The 25,970-nt window shown below is 39.3% G+C and overlaps 1 protein-coding gene across 3 annotated transcripts in view; it reads left to right on the forward strand.

The window, feature by feature from the left end:
- The window catches only part of sap130a (Sin3A-associated protein a), a 102,842-nt gene that overhangs the window by 67,972 nt on the left and 8,900 nt on the right, over positions 1 to 25,970 (forward strand). For all 3 annotated transcript variants that reach the window (XM_028794804.2, XM_028794803.2, XM_051923587.1), the window contains exons 12-16: positions 2,736 to 2,836; positions 3,340 to 3,630; positions 5,329 to 5,503; positions 16,977 to 17,078; positions 18,248 to 18,621. In XM_028794804.2, coding sequence (XP_028650637.1) covers positions 2,736 to 2,836; positions 3,340 to 3,630; positions 5,329 to 5,503; positions 16,977 to 17,078; positions 18,248 to 18,621 — 1,043 coding nt within the window. The remainder of the gene's footprint in view (positions 1 to 2,735; positions 2,837 to 3,339; positions 3,631 to 5,328; positions 5,504 to 16,976; positions 17,079 to 18,247; positions 18,622 to 25,970) is intronic.

Raw genomic sequence — 25,970 nt, forward strand, 5'->3', positions numbered from 1 at the left:
TGTATGTTGTGTGTGTGTGTGTTGTATATATATATATATATATATATATATATATATGTATGTATGTATGTGTGTGTGTGTATATATATGTATGTATGTGTGTATGTATGTATGTATGTATGTATGTGTGTATGTATGTATGTATGTATGTATGTATGTATGTGTGTATGTATGTATGTATGTATGTATGTATGTATGTGTGTGTGTGTATGTGTGTATATATATGTGTGTGGTATGTATGTGTATATATATATATATATGTGTGTATGTGTGTATGTATGTGTGTATGTGTGTATGTATATATGTATGTATGTGTATATGTGTGTATGTGTGTATGTATGTATGTATGTGTGTATGTATGTGTGTATGTGTGTATGTATGTGTATATATATATATATTATATATATGTATGTATGTGTGTGTGTGTATTTATATATATATGTATGTATGTGTGTGTGTATATATATATATATTATATTGTATGTATGTGTGTGTGTATATTATATATCTATATATATATGTATGTGTGTATGTATATATATATATATTATATGTATGTATATGTGTGTATGTATAAATTATATATATTATATATATGTGTATATATGTATAATATATATATATGTATATATATGTATATATATATATATATATATATATATATATATATATATATATATATATATATATATGTACACTTTTGTGTTGTTCCAATGCACATAAAGGAAATAAACATGTATATACAACAAAACATTTGTAATTGCAATAATTTTCTGGGAGAAATGATGCATTTTCTGTGACAATTCCAGGGGTGCCGATAATTTCGGCCATGACTGTATATATTTTACTTATCTAATATCTTAGTTTATTGGTTAGTCCAGATTATTTTAAGGTTAAAAAATCACAAGCATGCTACAGAGAAAATAATGTATTAATAAAACAAAAAAATTGCACTTTATCAAAATAAAAATTGATTTTTAATGCAATAAATATTTGAATTATTGCTGATAAAAATCCATCCATTCATATTCTGTCCCATGTAATCAAATTTAATAAACTGAACATTAAATTCTAGGTTGGTAAAGAGTGCATGAAACAACAAGGCCAAACTTTGTCAGCATTTTTTTCCCCTGCGATCGGGTTGTAAGGCTATAACGCAAACTGCTGCAATGTTACTTTCTTGGTTGCTTGTGGTTGGTTTTTAAATAAGTTTGGATTTGTTCAAATGTTCCTTATTTTTTTTTCCCCTGTGCTTAGAACTCATTTAAAAAAAAAAAAAAAAAAAAAAAAAAAAGTGTTTATACAGCGATCGGGTTGTAAGGCTATATTGTGAACTGCTGCAATGTTAGTTTTCTCTGTTGTTCAAGGTTTTCTCAGTGTTATTCAATGTTTTTACATTTAGTTTACTATTACAATATGCATTCTATGGTGTAATTAACTATATTTGTGCTTAAAAATCTTTAAAAAAAAATATATTTACATACAGTTCGTACTGTTTGGAACAGATTAATTGTACAGTGATCCCTCACTATATCGCGCTTCGCCTTTCGCGGCTTCACTCTATCGCGGATTTTATATGTAAGCATATTTAAATGTATATCGCGGATTTTTTGCTGGTTTGCGAATTTCTGCGGACAATGGGTCTTTTAATTTCTGGTACATGCTTCCTCAGTTGGTTTGCCCAGTTGATTTCATACAAAGGACGCTATTGGCAGATGGCTGAGAAGCTACCCAACTTACTTTTCTCTGTCTCTCTTGCTCTGACTTTCTCTGATCCTGACGTAGGGGGTGTGAGCAGGGGGGCTGTTCGCACACCTAGACGATACGGACGCGCGTCTAAAAATGCTGAAAGATTATCTTCACGTTGGCTACCTTCTGTGCAGCTGCTTCGTGAAGCGACATGCTGCACTGTGCTTCGCATACTTAAAAGCTCGAAGGGCACATATTGATTTTTTTTATCTGTCTCTCTCTCTCTCTCTCTCTGCTCCTGACGGAGGGGGTGTGAGCTGCCACCTTCAACAGCTTTGTGCCGCGGTGCTTCGCATACTTAAAAGCCAAACAGCCCTATTGATTTGTTTGCTCCTTTGAAGAGGACGATATGTTTGCATTCTTTTAATTGTGAGATGAAACTGTCATCTCTGTCTTGTCATGGAGCACAGTTTAAACTTTTGAAAAAGAGACAAATGTTTGTTTGCAGTGTTTGAATAACGTTCCTGTCTCTCTACAACCTCCTGTGTTTCTGCGCAAATCTGTGACCCAAGCATGACAATATAAAAATAACCATATAAACATATGGTTTCTACTTCGCGGATTTTCTTATTTCGCGGGTGGCTCTGGAACGCAACCCCCGCGATGGAGGAGGTATTACTGTATTTACATACAATCCTATGGGGGAAATTGTTTCGGATCACGACCAAATCGGTTTACGACCAGAGTTTTGGAACGAATTATGGTCATGAACCGAGGTTCCACTGTACTTTTAACATTTCTTCACTTGATATTTTAGAATCATGACAACCCCTTTTAGTAAATAGCATTATATTTATGTAGTTGTTATTAATTGTGTTCATTTGTGGAAGTGTTTTTTTTTTTCCCCTCACTAAAGTTGTATTGTTCTCAAAACACAAGAAAAAGAAAGATGAGCCGCAGTGCCATCTTGTTACATCCTTAACACTGACCCTTCTGTCTGTGTGTGTGTGTGATTTTTATTTTTTCTCTTCTGTTTCTCTTTTTAGGCAGTCTGTGCCGGTGCAGTTCTTGCACTATTTGCCTACATATCCACCATATGCATACACATCAGTCACCAGCTCTGTTTCTACCATGCGCCAGTATCCAGGTAAGAATGTTCTAAATGAAATTGGATGTAACCTAAACATTAGGACTGGCATCAATGGACTTCAGCTATAAACCTCCAAAAGACTTTTTTATTGTTACCCAGTGTTTAGCTCATTTGCTTCTCTTAAGATGTAAAACTTTCAGTGAGCATCAAGAGCTTTTTCTCTAATTATACCCAAAATAAAGTTTTCTGGGATGTAGTAATTACCAAAGATGATCAAAAGGAAAGATAAATTACATACTTGTGCCAGGTGCATTAAGGGTAGCAGTACCTGAAATTATTGGAAGGAAAATGTTTAAATTTTGCCTACATGTTTAATCAACACTTTTGTCCTGCTAGCCTAGTTTTATTGACTGCATAAATACTGAAACTGGATTTTTTTTTTCTAATTTAATGATCATGCTTAAATTGAAATATAATAGATGCCATACTCAAATAGCCACTTCCTTTGCTTTCTATTTTGAATCATTGTATTTTAATGTAGCATTTTCATTTATTTCTAGTTTCTGCTCAGGCTCCAAGTTCAGCTATATCTGCGCAGCCTGGTGTGGGGGTAGCTTCCACTGTTCATCTCAGCCCCATGCAGCTTATGACAGTTGAAGCATCTCACCGTATTGGACTTCAGACAGCTCCAGTTGGAACACAAGGAATCCAGCCAGCCCAGATGAACACACCCAGCATGCAGCCCACTCCCCTTGGGACCCAAGGATTACACCCAGCTGCACCAATGGGAACTCCGGGTATCCAGCCAGCTTCCCTTGGCTCACAGCAGCAGAATGAGGCTAAAACATCTGGTAATTCAGTCTAATGTAGAATAAGATGTACATTAAAATATGTCTCTAGTGAATTTGAGTAATGTTTTTTGTTTTAGCATTCATATGATGCAACTCCTGTTAAAATCAAACTCTTGTCATTTGATTGCTAAGAATGAAGTTGTTTTTCCTTATCTCCACTGGAGAGTTGCTGTATCTAAAACCCTGTGACACAAGAGTAATGGCCAGATTTAAAAATTTTAATTGTTTGGTTTTTTTTTTTTTTTTTTTTTTTTTACAGCCTCATATGCTTTCAAAGTTGCTTTTTCAGTCTGAAAACTAACGAGAATCTCTAGATAAACATTTTGAGCAGCCGTGCTAGGTTGAGGTTTGCCAGCAGTTAGTCAATTTCTTGCATTAATGCAAAGGCAGTTAAATGCAATAACATTGTCTAGAGTTATAACAGGAGTCAATATTGAAAGTCGAAGAGGCTTTAGCTGGCTCTGTTGAAAAAGGTTTATATTTAGCTGTACTAGGGCTGGGCGATATGGCTCAAAATTCAAATTGCGATATTTTTGGACCAAAAGTCAATATACGATATGCAACAATATTTTTTTTCCTATCTATTATTACTTAAAAAAGAAGCCACACATTTATATTGCTCTTTAGTTATTTACATGTAATTGCAAACTTGCAACTTTACATCATAGGCCTAAACCAAAATATACTCATTAATGCAAGAAACACATCTAAACATTTACGCAAGAATGCCAGTTTTCTGAATATTAGGTGACGTAGGAGTAGATGCTTTATCTACTTTACTAGGTTTGCCTAAAAAAAAGTTAAAATAATAATGTTTCAATATGCTCTTTTTAAGCTATGTCTTGTAAACAAATAAAGCGTGGCAAGAACATTCATTCAGGTAACACAATTTCACAAATTTTGTGCAAGAAAGACAAGTCTGTCAACTGCCTCTGGCTTTAAAGATGCCCTGTGGCAGTTCACTATGTGCTAAATGCATATCTTTTGCAATGTTGTATGTTACTGCAGCTGTTATTTCCTTCCATTTGGGGCTTGTTTTTTCATACGGTATGCAACAAGAGAACATTGCTGCCAGCGTGATTTGTTTTGCGGCAGGGATGTGTTTCGTTGCGTTTTGAGCAGAGTTCTCGCGAAGTTTAATACATTCTTCGTACTTCATAACGTGTTTTGTTTTCAAATGATTGAAGAGGTTCAAGGTGTTGCCGCTCTTCGTTCCTACTTCTCTCTTACAAAGTTTACATATAACAGTCTTTTGTTCTGTATCATTTTGTCTAAAGCCAAACCATTTCCAAACAACGGAGGTCACATTTGTACCTTTTTTTGGCACTAAATCATCGCTGATAGCCATACTCGTTTCTGCCTCCATCTCAGCCATTGTTGTTACTGTTTAAGATAAGCAGGAGGCGGGGTTTAATTGCAATGACTGCATTTAGGATGTGCTCCAATTAGCAGAAATAACGCACTACACACTTGTAGTGTTTAATAAAACATATTACATAATATATCACGATAGGTTTGTTTTCAAACGATGCATTAAATCATATCGTGCCACTCGATATAAGCCCACCTGGTAGAGCTGTTTTGTTTAGCCATGTCTATGTCTTAAGTAAATCAAATGTATGCATTTCCCTGTGTCAAGCGATTAGAATTTTTTTTTAAGGAGAGAAAACAAAAAAAAAATATATTTTTTTGTCATAGTGGTTCTGACTGATTGTCCGACATTAGTGGCCAATCCTATCAGCAACACGTTCAGCCCCACGCCAGCTGCCACCACAGTAGTACAGACTCATCCCCAGAATATTGGTGCCAACACCCCAACTCTTGTGTCATCTCCACGGCCCAGCATTCTCCGTAAGAAACCAACCAGTGAAGGGTAAGTATAACATCTGGGTAAAAAGCCAAACACCATTTGCTCCTGTGGGTATCTTTTTTTCATGGAGTTTAATCTTGCCAAAATGATTATCTCTCTTAAGATAGATGATGTCACTTTTAATTAAAATAGGTTTTAGTCTGAAAATTATCTGTTAAATTTGTTTTGAATACCTTTTGTTGGTGGTTGATGCAGGACAAAGTTTCTTATTAAATGGGGATTGATCCATGAACCATTAATGTCTGGTCCACTGTACATGTGGACTTTATGGGTTAGTATTAAATTTAGAGATCCCCTTGGCCCAATGATTTGCTGTGTTTGTAAATAACATTTTAAATAAAAAAAAATTAGGGATGGTCCAGTCAGGGTTTTAAGGCCTATACCAGTCACTGATTTCATGTTACTTGATCGGCCGATTCAGTTTTTTTTTGTTAATCTAAAGTATATTTCTATAATTAAACTACGGACTGCATGTGTTAACTGCTAATTTTTAATTAAGAGGATGAAATTTTGTAGGCTTATTGATCAGTGATCATAAAAATGCTAAAATAAAAAAAAATGTCCATACTAATAAAATTAGTAAATATTCACAATACATATGGTATAAAAGAAAATGCTTCTCATAATTATAAGCTGTCATATTGTTTAATTTTTTTCTGTAATGTATCTATCTGAACTAAGGCTTAACAAAAAAAATATATATATATTATAAAATATGCACACACACATACTCTCACACAATCAATTTATTAGTATTAAGCACTGCTTAAATGTAAATACACCTTAATCATTTAATTTTTAATTTCTTGATTTTATTGAAATCACACAACATTCCATACAAATAGATCAATTTTACAAGAATAGGAGTGAAAACAAATCAACTCCCACCCCTGAGAAAGAGAGCATGAGCAGCAGAATAAAACTTAAACCTAGTAAAAATAAGCAAATAGATAAATTAATAAGTGAATATAAAGGGTGGCACAGTGGCGTAGTGGGTAGCGCTGCTGCCTCGCAGTAAGGAGACCTGGGTTCGCTTCCCGGGTCCTCCCTGCATGGAGTTTGCATGTTCTCCCCGTGTCTGCATGGGTTTCCTCCGGGTGCTCTGGTTTCCTCCCACAGTCCAAAGACATGCAGGTTAGGTGCATTTGCGATCCTAAATTGTCCCTAGTGTGTGCTTGGTGTGTGTGTGTGTGCCCTGCGGTGGGCTGGCACCCTGCCCGGGGTTTGTTTCCTGCCTTGTGCCCTGTGTTGGCTGGGATTAGCTCCAGCAGACCCCTGTTACCCTCTAGTTAGGATATAGTGGGTTGGATAATGGACGGATATACATAAATGGAGAAGAAAAAGGGAATAGGGAGAGAATCTGCTTCCTCAGTGCTTTAAAAGCTTATTCTAAAATGTTATTGATTAGATCCTGCCAGGTTTGGAAAAATTTCTACACAGATCCTCAAAGTGAGAATTTTATTTTTTCCAGTTTCAAATAATATATAACATCAGTTACCCACTGACTTAAAAGGGGAGAGTTAGGATTCTTCCAGTTGAGCAAGATAAGTCTCTGTGCCAATAGTGTAGTAAAGGCAATTAGTTTGTTTATCCTTCTCCACTTTAAGCCCATCTGGAAGTACACCAAACACAGCTGTTAGTGGATTAGGTGGGATTGTGACACCAAGGCTGTCTGAAAGGCATTTAAAAATCTTGGTCCAAAATGATGTTAATTTGGTGCAGGCCCAAAACATGTGACCCAGTGAGGCTGGAACTTTATTCGCAGGTTGGATCTTGCCCTGGAAACATTTTGGACAATTTTCAGCGAGATGGATGTGCTCGATATACAGTAATCCCTCCTCCATCGCGGGGGTTGCGTTCCAGAGCCACCCGCGAAATAAGAAAATCCGCGAAGTAGAAACCATATGTTTATATTGTTATTTTTATACTGTCATGCTTGGGTCACAGATTTGCGCAGAAACACAGGAGGTTGTAGAGAGACAGGAACGTTATTCAAACACTGCAAACAAACATTTGTCTCTTTTTCAAAAGTTTAAACTGTGCTCCATGACAAGACAGAGATGACAGTTCTGTCTCACAATTAAAAGAATGCAAATATATCTTCCTCTTCAAAGGAGTGCGTGTCAGGAGCAGTGACTGTCACAGAGATAGCCCTATTGATTTGTTTGCTTTTCTCTCTGTTTGGCTTTTAAGTATGCGAAGCACCGCGGCACAAAGCTGTTGAAGGCGGCAGCTCACACCCCCTCCGTCAGGAGCAGACAAAGAGAGAGAGAGAGACAGAGTTTGTTTTTCAAGCACAAATCAATACGTGCCCTTCGAGCTTTTAAGTATGCGAAGCACTGTGCAGCATGTCGTTTCAGGAAGCAGCTGCACAAAAGATAGCAACGTGAAGATAATCTTTCAGCATTTTTAGACGAGGGTCCGTATCGTCTAGGTGTGCGAACAGCCCCCCTGCTCACACCCCCTACGTCAGGATCACAGAAAGTCAGTGCAAGAGAGAGAGAGAGAGAAAGTAAGCTGGGTAGCTTCTCAGCCATCTGCCAATAGTGTCCCTTGTATGAAATCAACTGGGCAAACCAACTGAGGAAGCATGTACCAGAAATTAAAAGACCCATTGTCCGCAGAAACCCGCGAAGCAGCGAAAAATCCGCGATATATATTTAAATATGCTTACATATAAAATCCGCGATGGAGTGAAGCCGCGAAAGGCGAAGCGCGATATAGCGAGGGATTACTGTATAATTGTTAGTTGAATAATTGTATGCTTTGCATATATGGAGCTCGAGTGAATTCTCTGCATTGCTACCTTCCACTCCTTTTCTGATATATTGAGGGAGAGATCCCTTTCCCATTGTCCTCTTGGATCTTTGAAAGGGAGGGACTGTAAAATGGTTTTATATATTGCAGAGATGCTGTCTAAATCAAATAAACTGATGAATATATTTTCCAGCATAGAGGGAGGTGGGAGATGAGGAAAATTGGGTAGGTTCTGTTTAACAAAGTTTCTAATTTGAAGATAGTGAAAGAAATGTGTTGCTGGAAAGTTAAATTTAGAATGTAATTGTTCGTAGGATGCAAAGACATTGTCTATGTACAGATCTCTAAGTGATTTAATCCCAAATGTTTCCCAGACATTAAAAACTGCATATGTTTGCGAGGGTTGAAAAAAGTGGTTCTCATGCAGAGGTGCCACTGATTAAAAGATTCTCTATCTTAAAGTGCTTCCTACATTGGTTCCATATTCTGTGTGAGTGAAGTACTATTGGGTTATTAGTATACTAGTCAACCCGCGGCGCATAATTAGGTGAACACTTCCTGAACGACACAGTTGTCCAAATGGGGGTGGGTTTGTGGATAGCACTGTGAGTGAATGAAAAGATGGACCTCTGGAGAGAGCAACATACAATTGTCCGTGACTGAAGGCGAGATCGTCTGTGATGATAGAGACCACGCTGGTGAAAGTTACTTCGTCGGTAGGGATAAGTTTCAGCACTTGTTCATTAAGGTGTAGCGAGTCTTCGTTGTTGACGCTTAATATAGTTTGTGTACTTCGTTGTTCCGGAGTCACAGTTGAGAAACACTTTTTTAATGTCTTTTAAGCACAGGGAAAAAAATGAACATGTGAAACATCCGTAATGTAATAAGGCACCAAGAAAAGTAACATTGCAATAATGCTATCTACGACCCGATCGCTGTAAACAGAAGTGAAAACAAGATCGAGCCCGGTGCATTCTTTAACTGCTTTGTAGCGCAGCGGTAGTGTTGCTGCTTTGCAGTAAGGAGACTGTGGAAGATTTTGGGTTCGCTTCCCGGTTCCTCCCTGTGTGGATAGTGCTTTGAATACTGAAAACACTGGTATATCAATGTAATGAAGTATTATTATTCTTATGCGTCCAGTGCTCTTTCTCTCTCTCGCGTGCACGCCTGTGTGTGTGTGTGTGTGTATGTGTGTGTGTGTGTCGCTCGCTCGCTTGCTCGCACGTATTCCTGCAGGCATACGCCGCATAATCATTTATTGATGGCTGAACAGTTCCGGAAAGACAGAGTTGTGTAAAAGTGTTGGTTTTGAGGATACAACAGTAAGTGGATGAAAAGATGGAACTCTGGAGAGAGCAATATACAACTGTCCGTGACTGAAAACTGGTTTTGGCAGATACATGCATATCTTTTTGAAAGTTTGGCCCTGTGCCATATTAATTGTCATCGCAAAGGCCAATCTAACAGGAAATTGTCTTCATGTAAAAATAAAAGGCAAATTATCCGCGACAAACAAACTGTTTTACACGCTGCATATCAACCCGCGGCGTACTACGCCGCATAATCACGCCGCTTTTTTAATGTTTTTTAAGCAGTGGGGAAAAAAATGAACATTTGCAAAATCCGTAATGCTGCTTTCAGTAAGTACAATGCACACGCGTTTAATTTGTCGGCCACTTTTTGCCAGCCGTCTTTTCTTGTTTGGGCTGCTTTTGCAGTGTTACTGCTTGTGCATATTAAATCTTGAAATCCTTCGAGTAATTAATTAACTAACTAACATAAACCCACCCACACACACACAGCTTGTGTGGAAAAAAATGCGCCCGTACTTTCATCATTTTGTTGCAGCCTATCAAAGACTTGCTGATCATGTTTTCTAGACTCAATATACATTGGCTTTTCACTCAGCGCGGGGGCGCGCATTCATCTCGGGGACGTAATCAGTGCGAGCGTATGACCCGCACTTACTGGGAATTTTTGCGATGTGCACGCGGTCGTGCGTTGTAACCGAAAAGTCAATGTGGCTCAGAGGTGCATGTGGACTGTAGCTCAAACGAACATAAATGACGGTGTGTTTTTCGAGGTGTCGCGTCCGAGTTGGTGGGCGTGGCTCTGCGAGTTGTCGTCTTATCCAATGGTCTTAGAGTTGGTGGGCGTGGCTGTCTTGCGTGCTTTCCATGGGTGGCTACTTGTCGGCTATGCATGCTTTCCATGGGTGGCTACTTGTCGGCGGCTTAGTGAATTATATATATAGATTGGCGATAATTTGCATTTAATGGGGTGCAAAGCAAGGAATATAAAGATGAACTGCAGGATTCTATCTATTGCAGACCAAGCCTGCATATGTTCATCTATTTGTGTCAAAGTCCAGGTTTTAATATGTTGTATGTTTGCTGCCCAGTAGTAAAATTGAAAGTTCGGTAGAGCCATGCCACCTTCTGCCTTTGGCCTTTGTAGGGTCACTCTTTGGATATGTGGATGTTTTGAATTCCAAATAAATGTGGTTTTGGTTGAATCTAATTTCTTAAAGAACGATTTATTGATGTATATTGGAATATTTTGAAATAAAAAGAGAAGCTGGGAGGATATTCATCTTAACAATGTTAATTCCTCCAGCTAAAGTGAGATGAAGGGTTCACCATCTATGCAAGTCTTGCTTGATTTTTTTCCATACAGACAGCGACATTTTGTTGATAAAGAGCTTTATGTTTACTTGTGATGTTTACCCCTAGATATTTGAACTGATCTGCGATGATAAAAGGGAAGGTGTCCAATCTAATATTGTGTGCTTGAGAATTCACTGGATAGAGCACACTTTTTTAGTCAAATTAATTCTGAGACCAGAAATCTTTTGAAATTCTGTTAGTGCTGTTAGGACTGTAGGCACAGTATTTTGTGGGTCTGATATATACAGTACCATAACATCTGCATATAGAGAAATTTTCTGTTTAAGCCCCTCTCTGATAATCCCCTTTATCTCATAAGCATTTTGAAAATGGACTGCCAGTGGCTCAATGGCGATTGCAAAAAGTAGTGGTGACAAGGGGCATCCTTGTCTAGTACCATGTTCTAGTTTTAAAGTAGTCTGAATTAATGTTAATACAAACTGAAGCTTCTGGATTAGTATACAGTAGTTTGATCCATGCACAAATGTTCGGGCCAAACCCAAATTTCTGCAATGTAGTGAAAAGGTAGTTCCATTCAATCATATCAAATGCTTTTTCTGTGTCCAAGGATAATGAAATCTCTGGGATGTTTGACTTTGCGGATGAGTGTATTACATTAAACAGGCGTCAAAGATTGGATGCTAAATGTCGGCCTTTAATAAATCCAGTTTGATCTTGTGATATTACTAAAGGCAGCACTTTCTCCATCCTTCTAGCTAGGACTTTGGAGAGTATCTTAACATCATTATTCAGAAGTGAAATTGGTCTGTATGATGCACATTGTAATACATCCTTATTTTGTTTAGGAAAGACTGTGATTAATGCTTGATGAAAAGTTTGAGGTAGAATTTTATGTCTCTAGCTTCTGAGAATGTTGCTAATAGGAGGGGAGCTAGCTGAGTGGAGAACTTATTATAAAAATCGGCAGGGTGGCCATCGGGGCCTGCTGCTTTCCCACTCTAAAGTGACTTTATAGCATCTAGTAATTCTGGTAGCGCCAGAGGTTTATCCAATTCCTCTGCACTAAGAGTATCTATTTGTGTTATCTCTAATGCATCCAGAAATGCATTAGATTGTGTCTTGTCTTCTTTAAACTCAGTAGAATATAAGGATTTATAGTAGTTTCTAAATGTGTGCATTATATTTTTATGGTCAATGATTGTCTCTGTTTGTGTTGGTAATTGCTGGGATTGCATTGCAAACTTCTTGCTTGTGGATTTGTTGAGCTAAAAGCTTATTAGCTTTCTGTCCATGTTCATAATAGTGATGTCTTGATTTAAAAATGAGTTGTTCAGTTTCTTTAGTTGTTAAGAGGCTGAGCTCTGAATGCAGAGCCTGCCTTTTCCTATGAAGAGCCTCACTTGGACACCTGGCATGTTCTTCATCTATTCTAGTAATTTCGTTGCTTAGCTTTGATACCTGCTTTCTTTCCAATTTATTTCTGTGGGAAAGATATGAGATAATCTGACCTCTTAAGAAGGCCTTCAGGGTTTCCCAGAGTATCCCTGCAGAGACCTCTGAGGATACATTTGTCTCTAGAAAAAAACTGATTTGATTATAAATTCTGTAAAGTTCTCGTCTGCTAATAAAAGTGGGTAAAGACGCCATCTGCGAGATGAGTATGTGGGGCATAATGATTTTATCTCCAGGATCAGAGGGGCATGGTCAGAAATAACAATAGCGTCATACTTGCAGGATTTAATCGTAGGCAAGAAATGGTTATCTACAGAAAAAATAATCAATTCTTGAGTAGCAATGATGCACTGGTGAGTTGAAGGAATATGTTCTTGAATTTGGGTTTAGAAATATCCAGGGGTCTGATAAGTTGTGGTCAGTTATAAACTGTGTAATTGTCTTTGCAGTGTTAGATGTCATCGTCCCTGTGGCAGGAGACCTATCTAGGAACATTTAGCCAGTCCAGTCTTTTTGCAGCCAGAACTGATCCTTGCTTAATAAGTGGGTCTCCTGTAAAAATACTATTTTAGCGTTTAGACCTGTTAGGTGAGAGAATACTTTCTTTTTAATTCATGATTCAAGCCTTTAACACTCCAGCTCACAAAATTAACTGTCCCATCTTAAGAGACATTGATTCTGAATTTTTGATGTAATTTTGTAGTCTTAAGCAAAAGTGAGACAGCTTTGACCTTAATTTCAAATTTTCCCAGGGGTTATTGCCATGCAGTCTGTTACGTTGGTGATTATAATTATAAGGATTAAAAGAATAGATTAGATATAGCTTGCTCTCTTTCTCCCCCTCCCTGGTTGAGCCCCGCATTGCCTCCCCACTAGAGGCTGAACCACACTTCACAAAGTCCCAGTCCTCTGACATACCTAGAGACTGCGCACGTCCAAAACAAAACAAGCCCCCAGCAGCAGTGTATGTGAATTAAAATAGAGATATCTATTGCCAATACAGTCTAAATACTATAAGCATAACAACAAAAAAAAAAGAAAATCTTCAACATTCTTGAAATGTTAAGATAGTAAACCCAGGGAATGGTGTTAAACAGTCTCCTTTAGAATAGTAAAAAAAAAAAAAATCAAAAAGAAAGAAAAGGGTTACTAATTTAATTTCTTCCACACATACATACATAGACGTGTATAATTGTAATTAAAATAAAAACAGTGACCGAGAAGGGAAAAGGATGTATAATTATGGTACCAGTGCCATTACAAGCGGATCAGACAGCCAGTGGTATCTTCTTTACGATGCCATGACAGGGTGCTACTCATGGTCTTATTTCAGGAAAGTGTCGGGATCAGCTTTCTTAACTCTTTATCTGTTTCCTCTCTACTGGTAAATATGTAATGTTTGCCTTGAATCTCCACTTTCAGTTTGGCAGGATACAAGAGGCTGTATCCGATATCGGCTTTTCGTAAGCGCCGTTTAATATTATAAAAAGATGCATGCTTAGCAGCTGTTGAGGGTGAGAAGTCAGGGAAAATACGAATTGTTATTTTCAAACATAATCTCTTGTTTCTGTCTGAGAAGTGACATTACATTTAACTTAGTGCTGGGCGGTATACCGGTTCATACCGAAAACCGTTTTTTATTTTTTTTATGATATGGATTTTTCTTATACTGCAACACCGGTTTAAATTGCCTAAACGACGTTCGGAACGTGGCGCAGCGGGAAACTGTTCAAGTGGGGACCTTTTTCACTGCTACACCGCTAAACACAGATTTGTTGCACTAGGGCTCTTTTTCACTGCTACACCACCAAATAGTGGGCGGTAGCATAGGTATGACGCGTGGTGAAAATGGACAGAGAGCATTCCGAAACTGAAGCTGACGATAAAGTTGAACATAATGACACAGAAGAACTTTTGCCGAAAAAAAAGGAATCACGTCTGTTTCCTGGAGATACTTTGGCTTTAAAAGGTCAGATGTGTAAATACTGTTTCTATACTACTGGATAACACTGCAAGCCAAGTTGTACTTGTTTTTGTACTTGCTAGTGTATGTTTTGCTTGTATTGATCCTGCGATGTGCTGGCGACTCGTTCAGAGATGGGCGCAACTCTGAATGGATGGCATAATTAAACATGTATAACGAAGATATTTTTAAAGTTCTGAACACTCCGTCGGCTAAGTTAATAATTAGTTTTAATTTCACAAAGACGTTTATCTGTGCGGTGATTGCTGCAGGCGCCTCCTCTTAGTGCGGAGGAAGTCAGTTTAAGAAGTGTAGTGATTAACGACTGGGTTGGGGAACACTTAACACAAAGTATTTGATGTGCTGCATTAACTTGTGACGGGGTTTGAGAAAATCTAGTAAATTAAACATTGATTTTAGGATGAAGTTTAGTTTACAACATTCTACTTTAATTATAAAATAAACTATGAGAATAAAGTGGAAATGTCGACTTTAATCTTGACATAGTCAACATGTCGAATTTATTCTCGACATATAGTTTGTTTTTTTCTTCCGTGTCCATATTTTTTTTTCTTCACAGTGGCCCTAATGCGCTTCCATAGGGCTATACCACAAACAGCATTATAAATGCAAGTTGCAGTTTTTATTATTTATGTATATAGCTTAGCTTGAAGCAAGGTCCATATTAATGCAGTTTGCCTAAATGATGGTACAGTTGGTAAGATGTCATCACCAAGTTGCACTTGTTTTATTTTATTTTAATTTGGTGAATACTGTGTAATGCACCTGGGCTTGAAGCCTTGAAGTAATGGTGCAGCTATCAGTAATACTATTATGTATTTTATTGTTATTATTTATTAGTTTAAATATTATGCAGTTTAATGATGGTAAAATTGTTTAAAAAGTCACTTAAACGTGTCAGTGGACAGAGATTGTTAACAACAGAAAGTGTAGTTGGTTTACAAAAAATATTTACTATTTATTCCTTTTCTAAGACGTGTTCAGTGCAATCCAACTTTTGACAAACACCTGGATATTTTACTCGGTCTAAATGCCTCTTTGGATGGTTGAAAATATGTTGTCAAAATCATAGTTTAAGCTTTTGCAAAATTTGTTCAATTAAAGGTTCTATATTTTGACTGCATCTGTCATGCAATGTGATTCCTTCTCTTTAGTGCCACCCCCTTGAAAACTGTCACTTTATGGGGCCATGCAAACCTGGATTAATACTTGTGTGCACATTAAAATGTCTTTTTGTACGATGTACAATTCTCATAACAGTCTAATAGGTTATTCTTAGCCAGTCTACTGCAGTAATTGCAGTGGAAAATGTGGTTAAGATCCACTCATGCATGGGGAAAAAAATACCATCTAATACCGTGAAACCGGAAGAATTTAGAAAAATACCGTGATATAGAATTTTGGTCATACCGCCCACCTCTAATTTAACTTAGATTGTAACTTCTCGAAGCGTACAATAAAAGTCCTGTGCTTAGAGTTGTTCCATCCCCGTATGCGATAAGTTGCAGCTATCTTGGTGTCTGATTTTGAAGTCCTCTCCAATTATTTTCGAGAATAGTTCAGCTACGAATTTGGACTTTCGCGGTTCTCAGGTAGACCTTCAATTCTAATATTATTCCTTCTGCATCCATTTCTAATAATTAATTGCACTATAGCTTTTTCTACTGTTAAAGTATACATTTACTGTATTTATGCAGGTATTTGTTTTTGTTTTTTTTCTTCAGTGTATTAGGTAGACTATTTCATAATTCTTGAGGTGTAATTATAAATATGGAGTACAATTATAATGATGCAGTATTTATTTCTTACCAAAACATACACTGTATGACACACATCAACAAGACTAACAAAATTAACAGGTTTATAAGCAAAAGACACATTTTGCTGTTAAGCTAACAAGTAGTTAAGTAAGCAGCAATTTCAAATTTGTCTTTATCTTTTTCCAAGTGAAAATGTAAACTGCTCCACTTAAAACAAGTTCACTGTCCAAACTCTCGTGGTTCCTGTTTTAATTTGAAGGACAAAATAAAAAGTCTGAATTCATTAAAGTGCCTTTTCTTGCCATTTGTCTAATTGCACAGGATGACTTCTCCAAAATCTTTTTCTCAGTTTATTAATCCATAATGTAAAGGCTAATATTCCAATTGTCTCTCACTCTCTTGTAAAACAAGCCTTGACTTGCATTGTTTACACAACAGGAAGTTTGGAGCCACAAAAAAAAAAACAAAACCGTAATATCTCAGGTAAACGAGCACTGTAACTAAATTACCATAAAGCCTTGAAAAGCAGGGGCTGAAAAGATCACTTTTGTAATCGCCCAGTTTACTGATGACCAATTGAGTCTGTCTGGTTTTTTCTTTTTTTTTTTCTTTTTTTTTTTTTTTTAGTGAAAGTCATCCGATTTAGATCAGTGGCCGATCGATCAGAGCATCTCTTCAATGAGAGGTTAATATGTATAAATAGAATTTATTTAGTGATAAGCCCATGAAGCTAGTCCCACCTTCGAATGTAATATTTAGTTTTTTTAATACCTCATTAGGAAAAAGAAAATAGGTAAGCTTTTATTTTGGCGTAAATCTGAAACTTTCTTAAATATTGTATTTTACTATTTCTACAACTGTTATCTGTTAAAAGTGTCAATCTTCTGTGTTTGCAGATCTGCAGCCCGGAAAAGTATCCCACCCCAGGCGGGAGAAGCAACAAGCCCTCGGTTGGACAACACAGTGCGAAGTGCTTCGTGCTCTCCAAGGCCTGCTGGGTATGTGTTCCACAAAATGTAGTTAGTACAGATGAATTAAGACAATGTATGTGTTGCACTGTAATATTTTTTATTAAAAAAACCATTGTCTATCAAAAAATTTACTTTTCAATACAAATAATCAAAATGTTATGTGGAAGGAGAGCCTGTTTGAGTTCCTTTTGATTTTTAGGAGGTAGTGAGTGAGTTGGTAAAAACAGTAAATGGACATGCAATGGCAAGCAAGTAGAGTGTGCAAAGTATCCCCTTTGTCCTTAGTTGCTGCCTTTTGGTTTTCATATTACCTTTGTGTCTAACTCAATGAATGATTTGAGTCAGAATTATTGGTAAACATGTTGTGGTATTAGCAAAATGTGTGAGCCCAGCAACAGGTTACAGTAAATAAATTTTTTTTTTTAATTTTTTGTTATGTAGCCCATAGGTGACAGATTAGTAAATCAAAAATGGAATATACGGAGGGTGCCTTAACCCCCTATATAAATGTAGTACGTTGCACATTGTCTTGTCTTGTGGGCCATGAACATCATTTGTCTTCTGTATAGTTTTTTACTTTGGCCTTTTATACAAGCATCAAATATAAAAAAAAATTGGATTAGTAAATATCAGGAGCTGGTAACTTACAGCAGTATGTAAACAAGAGACAACTTTTATCTTGCCTTGCTTGCTTCTTAAGGATAAAGTTCAAAGGCTAGCATGTTGTACTGCCTTTCTTTGTGATTGCTAGCTGCCATGTCTCTGTGTTGAGAGAACCCACCTTGGATTCAGGATCAGCCATGCACATATTCTACAGCATGTGTTTAAAGCCTCTAAAAATGAACTTATCCATATCTCTAATATCCAGTTCTTTTCCATGGAGCCACTGCATTTTAATTTTGTTGTTCTTGGTGAGGATTAAAAACTCGCCTAAATTTTTATGCAGTGGCAAACCATTTCTTGAGTAAAACATAGTTTCAGAGGTTTGTATGATAAAACACAAGTAACATGAACATGATACACTTGCTAATTTTTTTTATACAAATGAACAGTCACAGTAAGGCATTATAAAGATGTAGTGCCGTAAGTATGATGAGGCTCCAGTAGCGTTCTGATGAAAGACAACTGTGTCAATGTATTCTGCCAAGATACTGGTCCTCATTGGTTTTTTTTTTTTTTTTTTTTTTAACCACAAGTACCAAGCAGAAACATGAGCTTCACATGGCTTTGGCACCACCAGTTACTGCTACTGTTGAAGCATTGTCCAGCCAGAGTGGGGAGCAGCAGTCTGCCCCACCACCACAGCATCCACCACAAGCAATACCAGCAATCCTAGCTGCGTCTGCAGCAGTGACGACGTCACAACCCCCTGTTGCCTTATCCTCTCTCCCTGCAGCTATTGCTGTGGCTCCCCCTCTTCCAGTTTCAATGGCCAATGTGGTTGCCTCTTCTACCCAGTCAGTAGTAAGCAGTGGCATAGCTGCCTCCTCTGCAAGCAGCATTCTTCCAGAGATCAAAATCAAGCAGGAGGTTGAACCAACTGATACAGCACAGCCAGGAACAACAAGCGGTAGGAGTTTTTTTTCCTTTTTTATGAATTTGTCTCTGGCACACGCCAAATTGAATAAAAAAAAAAAAAAAACTTTCATTTTATTTATTTGTGTGTATGTATATGGAAAAGAATCACCCTCATTGAAATGTTCCCATTTTTTTTGCTTTACAGCCTTAAATGAAAACACGCAAACCAATATTTTTTTTCAACTTTACTTACTCAATGCAATCTATAACATCCAAGTGAAATATATAACAGCTACAGTTCAGAAGAATTAAAAAAAAAATAACAAACAAGAAATACTGAGATTAATAAAGGATCAATCAAAATCTCTAAGGCTTTATCAATCCCAAGGAGCACAGTAAAGTCCATAATAAAGAAGTGGCAAGTGTTTAGTACTAATAGGGACCCTCCCTGGATCCGGCCATTCCTCCAAACTAGATGGAAGAGCAAGGAGGAAACTGGTAAGAGAGGTTACCAAGAGGCCAATGGCCACCTTGAAGGAGTTACAGGATTTTATGGCAAAGAGTGGTCATTTTGTGCATGTGACAACAATTTCACAAGCGCTTCACAATTGTGACTTGTTTGGGAGTGTCGCAAGGAAAAAGCCACTTCTCAAGAAAGGCCACATTAAGACTCGTTTGAGCTTTGCCAGAATGCACCTTGAAGATTCTGATGCCAAGTGGAAACTTGAACAGTTCTGTAAAGAAGAGTGGGCAAATATTGCTCAATCTAGATGTGCAAAGCTGATAGAGAAGTATCCCAACAGACTTAAGGCTGTCATTAAAGCAAAGGGTGGTTCAACAAAATATTGACATTGGGGGGTAATCCTTTATTAATCTCAGTATGTCTTGTTTTTGATTTTTTAAATATTTTTCTGAACTGTAGCTGAAGTTTATATATATGAATATGTATATATGTGTGTGTGTATATATATGTATATGTATGTATATATAATATATATACACATACATACATACAGTGCATCCGGAAAGTATTCACAGCGCATCACTTTTTCCACATTTTGCTATGTTACAGCCTTATTCCAAAATGGATTAAATTCATTTTTTTCCTCAGAATTCTACACACAACACCCCATAATGACAACGTGAAAAAAGTTTACTTGAGGTTTTTGCAGATTTATTAAAAATAAAAAAAATTGAGAAAGCACATGTATATAAGTATTCACAGCCTTTGCCATGAAGCTCAAAATTGAGCTCAGGTGCATCCTGTTTCCCCTGATCATCCTTGAGATGTTTCTGCAGCTTAATTGGAGTCCACCTGTGGTAAATTTAGTTGGTTTGACATGATTTGGAAAGGCACACACCTGTCGATATAAGGTCCCACAGTTGACGGTTAATGTCAGAGCACAAACCAAGCATGAAGTCAAAGGAATTGTCTGTAGACCTCCGAGACAGGATTGTCTCGAGGCACAAATCTGGGGAAGGTTACAGAAAAATTTCTGCTGCTTTGAAGGTCCCAATGAGCACAGTGGCCTCCATCGTACATAAGTGGAAGAAGTTCGAAACCACCAGGACTGTTCCTAGAGCTGGCCGGCCATCTAAACTGAGCGATCAGGGGAGAAGGGCCTTAGCCAGGGAGGTGACCAAGAACCTGATGGTCACTCTGTCAGAGCTCCAGAGGTCCTCTGTGGACAGAGGACAACCATCTCTGCAGCAGTCCACCAATCAGGCCTGTATGGTAGAGTGGCCAGGCACTCCTTAGTAAAAGGCACATGGCAGCCCGTCTGGAGTTTGCCAAAAGGCACCTGAAGAACTCTCAGACCATGAGCAAGAAAATTCTCTGGTCTGATGAGACAAAGTTTGAACTCTTTGGTGTGAATGCCAGGCGTCACGTTTGGAGGAAACCAGGCACCGCTCATCACCAGGCCAATACCATCCCTACAGTGAAGCATGGTGGTGGCAGCATCATGCCGTGGGGATGTTTTTCAGCGGCAGGGACTGGGAGACTAGTCAGAGTAAAGGGAAAGATGACTGCAGCAATGTACAGAGACATCCTGGATGAAAACCTACTCCAGAGCGCTCTTGACCTCAGACTGGGGCGACGGTTCATCTTTCAGCAGGACAACGACCCTAAGCACACAACCAAGATATCAAAGGAGTGGCTTTAGGGTAACTCTGCGAATGCCCTTGAGTGGCCCAGCCAGAGGTCAGACTTGAATCCGATTGAACATCTCTGGAGAGTTCTTAAAATGGCTGTGCACCGACGCTTCCCATCCAACCTGATGGAACTTGAGAGGTGCTGCAAAGAGGAATGGGCGAAAATGGCCAAGGATAGGTGTGCCAAGTTTGTGGCATCATATTCAAAAAGACCCAAAACATATAGCCAAAGCAACCCAGGAGTTTATTAAAGCAAAGAAGTGGAAAATTCTTGAATGGCCAAGTCAGTCACCTGATCTTAACCCAATTGAGCATGCATTTCACTTGTTGGAAGACTAAACTTCAGACAGAAAGGCCCACAAACACAGCGAGTGGAGACAGCAAGTGACATCATCCATTCTGCGGTTGCTAAGTTACAAACGCAGCACCCTGAGGCACTTGTGCTAATCGCTGGAGACTTTAACCATGTGACGCTGGACAAAACATTACCTGCCTTCTCCCAGTATGTGGACTGTAACACCCGGGTAAATAAGACTATTGATTTACTGTATGCAAACGTTAGACGCATACAGCGCTACCCCGCTGCCTGTTCTTGGGAAAGCAGATCATAACCTGGTTCTGCTTCAGCCTCACTACAAACCAAGAGTGAGGGTCCTACCTACAACCACAAGCTCATTCAGGAAGTGGTCCCCAGAGACAGAGAAGGCTCTTGAGAGAATGCTTTGGAACTACAGACTGGGATATCCTGCAGAGATCACATAGTGAGAACATTGAGGAGGTTGTTGACTGCACTACTGACTACATCAACTTCTGTATGGACATTGTAGTTCCAGTAAGAACTGTACGCCGCTATGCTAACAACAAGCCATGGATTACAAGTGACATCAAGGGCCTTTTGAACCAGAAGAAAAGGGCTTTTAAAGGCGGTGATCAGCATGAGCTCAAGCGCGTGCAGAAGGAACTCCGAGTCCAGCTCAGGGCGGCAAAGGAGCAGTACAGAAGAAAGCTGAAGCAGAAGTTGTAGAATAACAGCATGAAGGAAGTGTGGGATGGGATGAAGATCATCACTGGCTGCAGCTCGAAGCGGGGTGCCACCATCAAGAGAGACGTGAAGAGAGCAAACCAAATGAAAAACTTCTTTAACAGGTTTGACCACCCTAACCCACTCTCACTCTCACCTCGGAGTACTGCATCCTCCACACATCCTTCTGCTGATACCAGCATAGGAGAGACATCCCCACCCACAATTAAATCAGCGCAGGTGAGCAGAGAGCTGAGGAGACTTCGTGCCAGCAAAGCAGCGGGTCCAGATGTAGTATCGCCACGACTGCTGAAGGTCTGTGCATCGGAGCTGAGGGGTCCTCTACAGCGCATCTTCTACCTGAGCCTGGAACAGGGGAGAGTCCCAAGGCTTTGGAAAACATCTTGCATCACCCCAGTCCCAAAGATATCATGTCCTAGTGAGCTGAATGACTTCCGGCCTGTTGCTCTGACATCACATGTGATGAAGACCATGGAGAGGCTGCTGCTTCACCACCTGAGGCCACATGTTCAACACGCCCTCTGTAATTTGCATATCAGGAGAAGGTGGGAGCGGAGGATGCCATCATCTATATGCTACACCGATCCCTCTCCCACTTGGACAGAGGCAGTGGTGCTGTAAGAATTATGTTTCTAGACTTCTCTAGCGCCTTCAACACAATCCAACCTCTGCTCCTTAGGTACAAGCTGACAGAGATGGGAGTAGATTCATACCTGGTGGCATGGATCGTGGACGATCTTAAAGACAGACCTCAGTATGTGCGTCTTGGGAACTGCACGTCTGACATTGTGGTCAGCAACACAGGAGCGCCACAGGGGACTGTACTTTCTCCGGTCCTGTTCAGCCTATGTACATCGGACTTCCAATACAACTCGGAGTCCTGCCACGTACAAAAGTTCGCTGACGACACTGCTATCGTGAGCTGCAGGAGGAGGAGTATAGGGACCTAATCAATGACTTTGTTAAATGGTGCGACTCAAACCACCTACACCTGAACACCAGCAAAACCAAGGAGCTGGTGGTGGATTTTAGGAGGCCCAGACCTCTCATGGACCCCGTGATCATCAGAGGTGACTGTGTGCAGATGGTGCAGACCTATAAATACCTGGGAGTGCAGCTGGATGATAAATTAGACTGGACTGCTAATACTGATGCTCTGTGTAAAAAAAGGACAGAGCTGGTTATACTTCCTTAGAAGGCTGGCATCCTTTAACATCTGCAATAACATGCTGCAGATGTTCTATCAGACGGTTGTGGCGAGCACCCTCTTCTACGCGGTGGTGTGCTGGGGAGGCAGCATTAAGAAGAAAGACGCCTCATGCCTGGACAAACTGGTGAGGAAGGCAGGCTCTATTGTTGGCATGGAGCTGGACAGTTTAACATCTGTGGCAGAGCGACGGGCGCTAAGCAGGCTCCTATCAATTATGGAGAATCCACTGCATCCACTAAACAGTGTCATCTCCAGACAGAAGAGCAGCTTCAGCGACAGACTGCTGTCAATGTCCTGCTCCACTGACTCCCCCAAACTATGCGACTCTTGAATTTCACCCGGGGGGGGGGGGGGCAAACGTTAACATCATACAAAGTTATTGTCTGTTTTTACTTGCATTATTATCAATCTTTAATTTAATATTGTTTTTTGTATCAGTATGCTGCTGGTGGAGTATGTGAATTTCCCCTTGTGATTAATAAAGTAGCTATCTAGCTAGCTAGCTAGCTCATGAGTTCAAGATTTCAGGCCAGCAAAGGTTTTTCAACCAAGTATTACAAATGAACATTTTATTTCCAGTTATTTAATTTGTCCACTTACTTTTGAGCCCCTGAAATAGAGGGATTGTGTTAAAAAATGCTTTAGTTACCTCACATTTTTATGCAATCGTTTTGTTCACCTCACTGAATTAAAGCTGAAAGTCTGCACATAAACTGCATCCGAGTTGTTTCATTTAAAATTCATTGTGGTAATGTACAGAACCAAAATTAGAAAAAAGTTGTCTCTGTTCAAATATTTATGGACCTAACTCTGTGTGTGTGTGTGTGTGTGTGTGTGTGTGTGTGTGTGTGTGTATTATACACTGCCTGGCCAAAAAAAAAAGTCTCCACCTGGATTTAACTAAGCAAATGGGTACAAGCCTCCTGTTGGATAATTACTGCATTGACAATTATCTTTCAGCTGGCAACAAGTTATTTAACCCCAACTGTTGCAATGAGTTGCTTCTCATTTCTTAAACAACCATGTCGAAAGACGCAACTCGTGGTCGTGGAAAAGATGTTAGTCTGTTTGAGAAGGGTCAAATCATTGGCATGCATCAAGCATAGAAAACATCTAAGGAGATTGCAGAAACTACTAAAATTGGGTTAAGAACTGTCAAACGCATTATTAAAAACTGGAAGGATAGTGGGGACCCATCGTCTTCGAGGAAGAAATGTGGCGGGAAAAAAAATCCTGAATGATCATGATCGGCGATCACTTAAACATTTGGTGAAATCAAATCGAAGAAAAACAACAGTAGAACTCAGGTCTAGGTTCAGCAAAAGTATGTGCTCCAAGAATGGTGTCAGCTGACTACCTGAATATACTGAATGACCAGGTTATTCCATCAATGGATTTTTTCTTCCCTGATGGCACGGGCATATTCCAAGATGACAATGCCAGGATTCATCGGGCTCAAATTGTGAAAGAGTGGTTCAGGGAGCATGAGACATCATTTTCACACATGGATTGGCCACCACAGAGTCCAGACCTTAACCCCATCTTTGGGATGTGCTGGAGAAGGCTTTGCGCAGTGGTCAGACTCTACCATCATCAATGTAAGATCTTGGTGAAAAATTAATGCAACACTGGATGGAACTAAATCTTGTGACATTGCAGAAGCTTATCAAAACAATGCCACAGCGAATGCGTGCCATAATCAAAGCTAAAGGCAGTCCAACGACATATTAGAGTGTGTGACCTTTTTTTTTGGTGGCGACTTTTTTTTTGGCCAGGCAGTGTATATACAGTGGGGCAAAAAAGTATTTAGTCAGCCACCAATTGTGCAAGTTCTCCCACTTAAAAAGATGAGAGAGGCCTGTCATTTTCATCATAGGTATACCTCAACTATGAGTGACAAAATGAGAAAAAAAAAATCCAGAAAATCAAATTGTCTGATATTTGAAGAATTTATTTGCAAATTATGGTGGAAAAAAAGTATTTGGTCAATAACAAAAGTTCATCTCAATACTTTGTTATATACCCTTTGTTGGCAATGACAGAGGTCAAACGTTTTCTGTAAGTCTTCACAAGGTTTTCACACACTGTTGCTGGTATTTTGGCCCATTCCTCCATGCAGATCTCCTCTAGAGCAGTGATGTTTTGGGGCTGTCGCTGGGCAACACGGACTTTCAACTCCCTCCAAAGATTTTCTATGAGGTTGAGATCTGGAGACTGGCTAGGCCACTCCAGGACCTTGAAATGCTTCTTACGAAGCCACTCCTTCGTTACCCGGGCGGTGTGTTTGGGATCATTGTCATGCTGAAAGACCCAGCCACGTTTCATCTTCAATGCCCTTGCTGATGGAAGGAGGTCTTCACTCAAAATCTGACGATACACGGCCCCATTCATTCTTTCCTTTACACGGATCAGTCGTCCTGGTCCCTTTGCAGAAAAACAGCCCCAAAGCATGATGTTTCCACCCCCATGCTTTACAGTAGGTATGGTGTTCTTTGGATGCAACTCAGCATTCTTTCTCGTCCAAACACGACGAGTAGAGTTTTTACCAAAAAGTTCTATTTTGGTTTCATCTGACCATATGACATTCTCTCAATCCTCTTCTGGATCATCCAAATGCTCTGTAGCAAACCTCAGACGGGCCTGCACATGTACTGGCTTAAGCAGGGGCACTGCAGGATTTGAGTCCCTGGTGGCGTAGTGTGTTACTGATGGTAGCCTTTGTTACTTTGGTCCCAGCTCTCTGCAGGTCATTCACTAGGTCCCCCCGTGTGGTTCTGGGGTTTTTGCTCACCGTTCTTGTGATCATTTTGACCGCATGGGGTGAGATCTTGCGTGGAGCCCCAGATCGAGGGAGATTATCAGTGGTCTTGTATGTCTTCCATTTTCTAATAATTGCTCCCACAGTTGATTTCTTCACACCAAACTGCTTACCTATTGCAGATTCAGTCTTCCCAGCCTGGTGCAGGTCTACAATTTTGTTTCTGGTGTCCTTTGA

This window comes from Erpetoichthys calabaricus, chromosome 2 (assembly GCF_900747795.2).
Source record: "Erpetoichthys calabaricus chromosome 2, fErpCal1.3, whole genome shotgun sequence".
Lineage (NCBI taxonomy): Eukaryota > Metazoa > Chordata > Cladistia > Polypteriformes > Polypteridae > Erpetoichthys > Erpetoichthys calabaricus.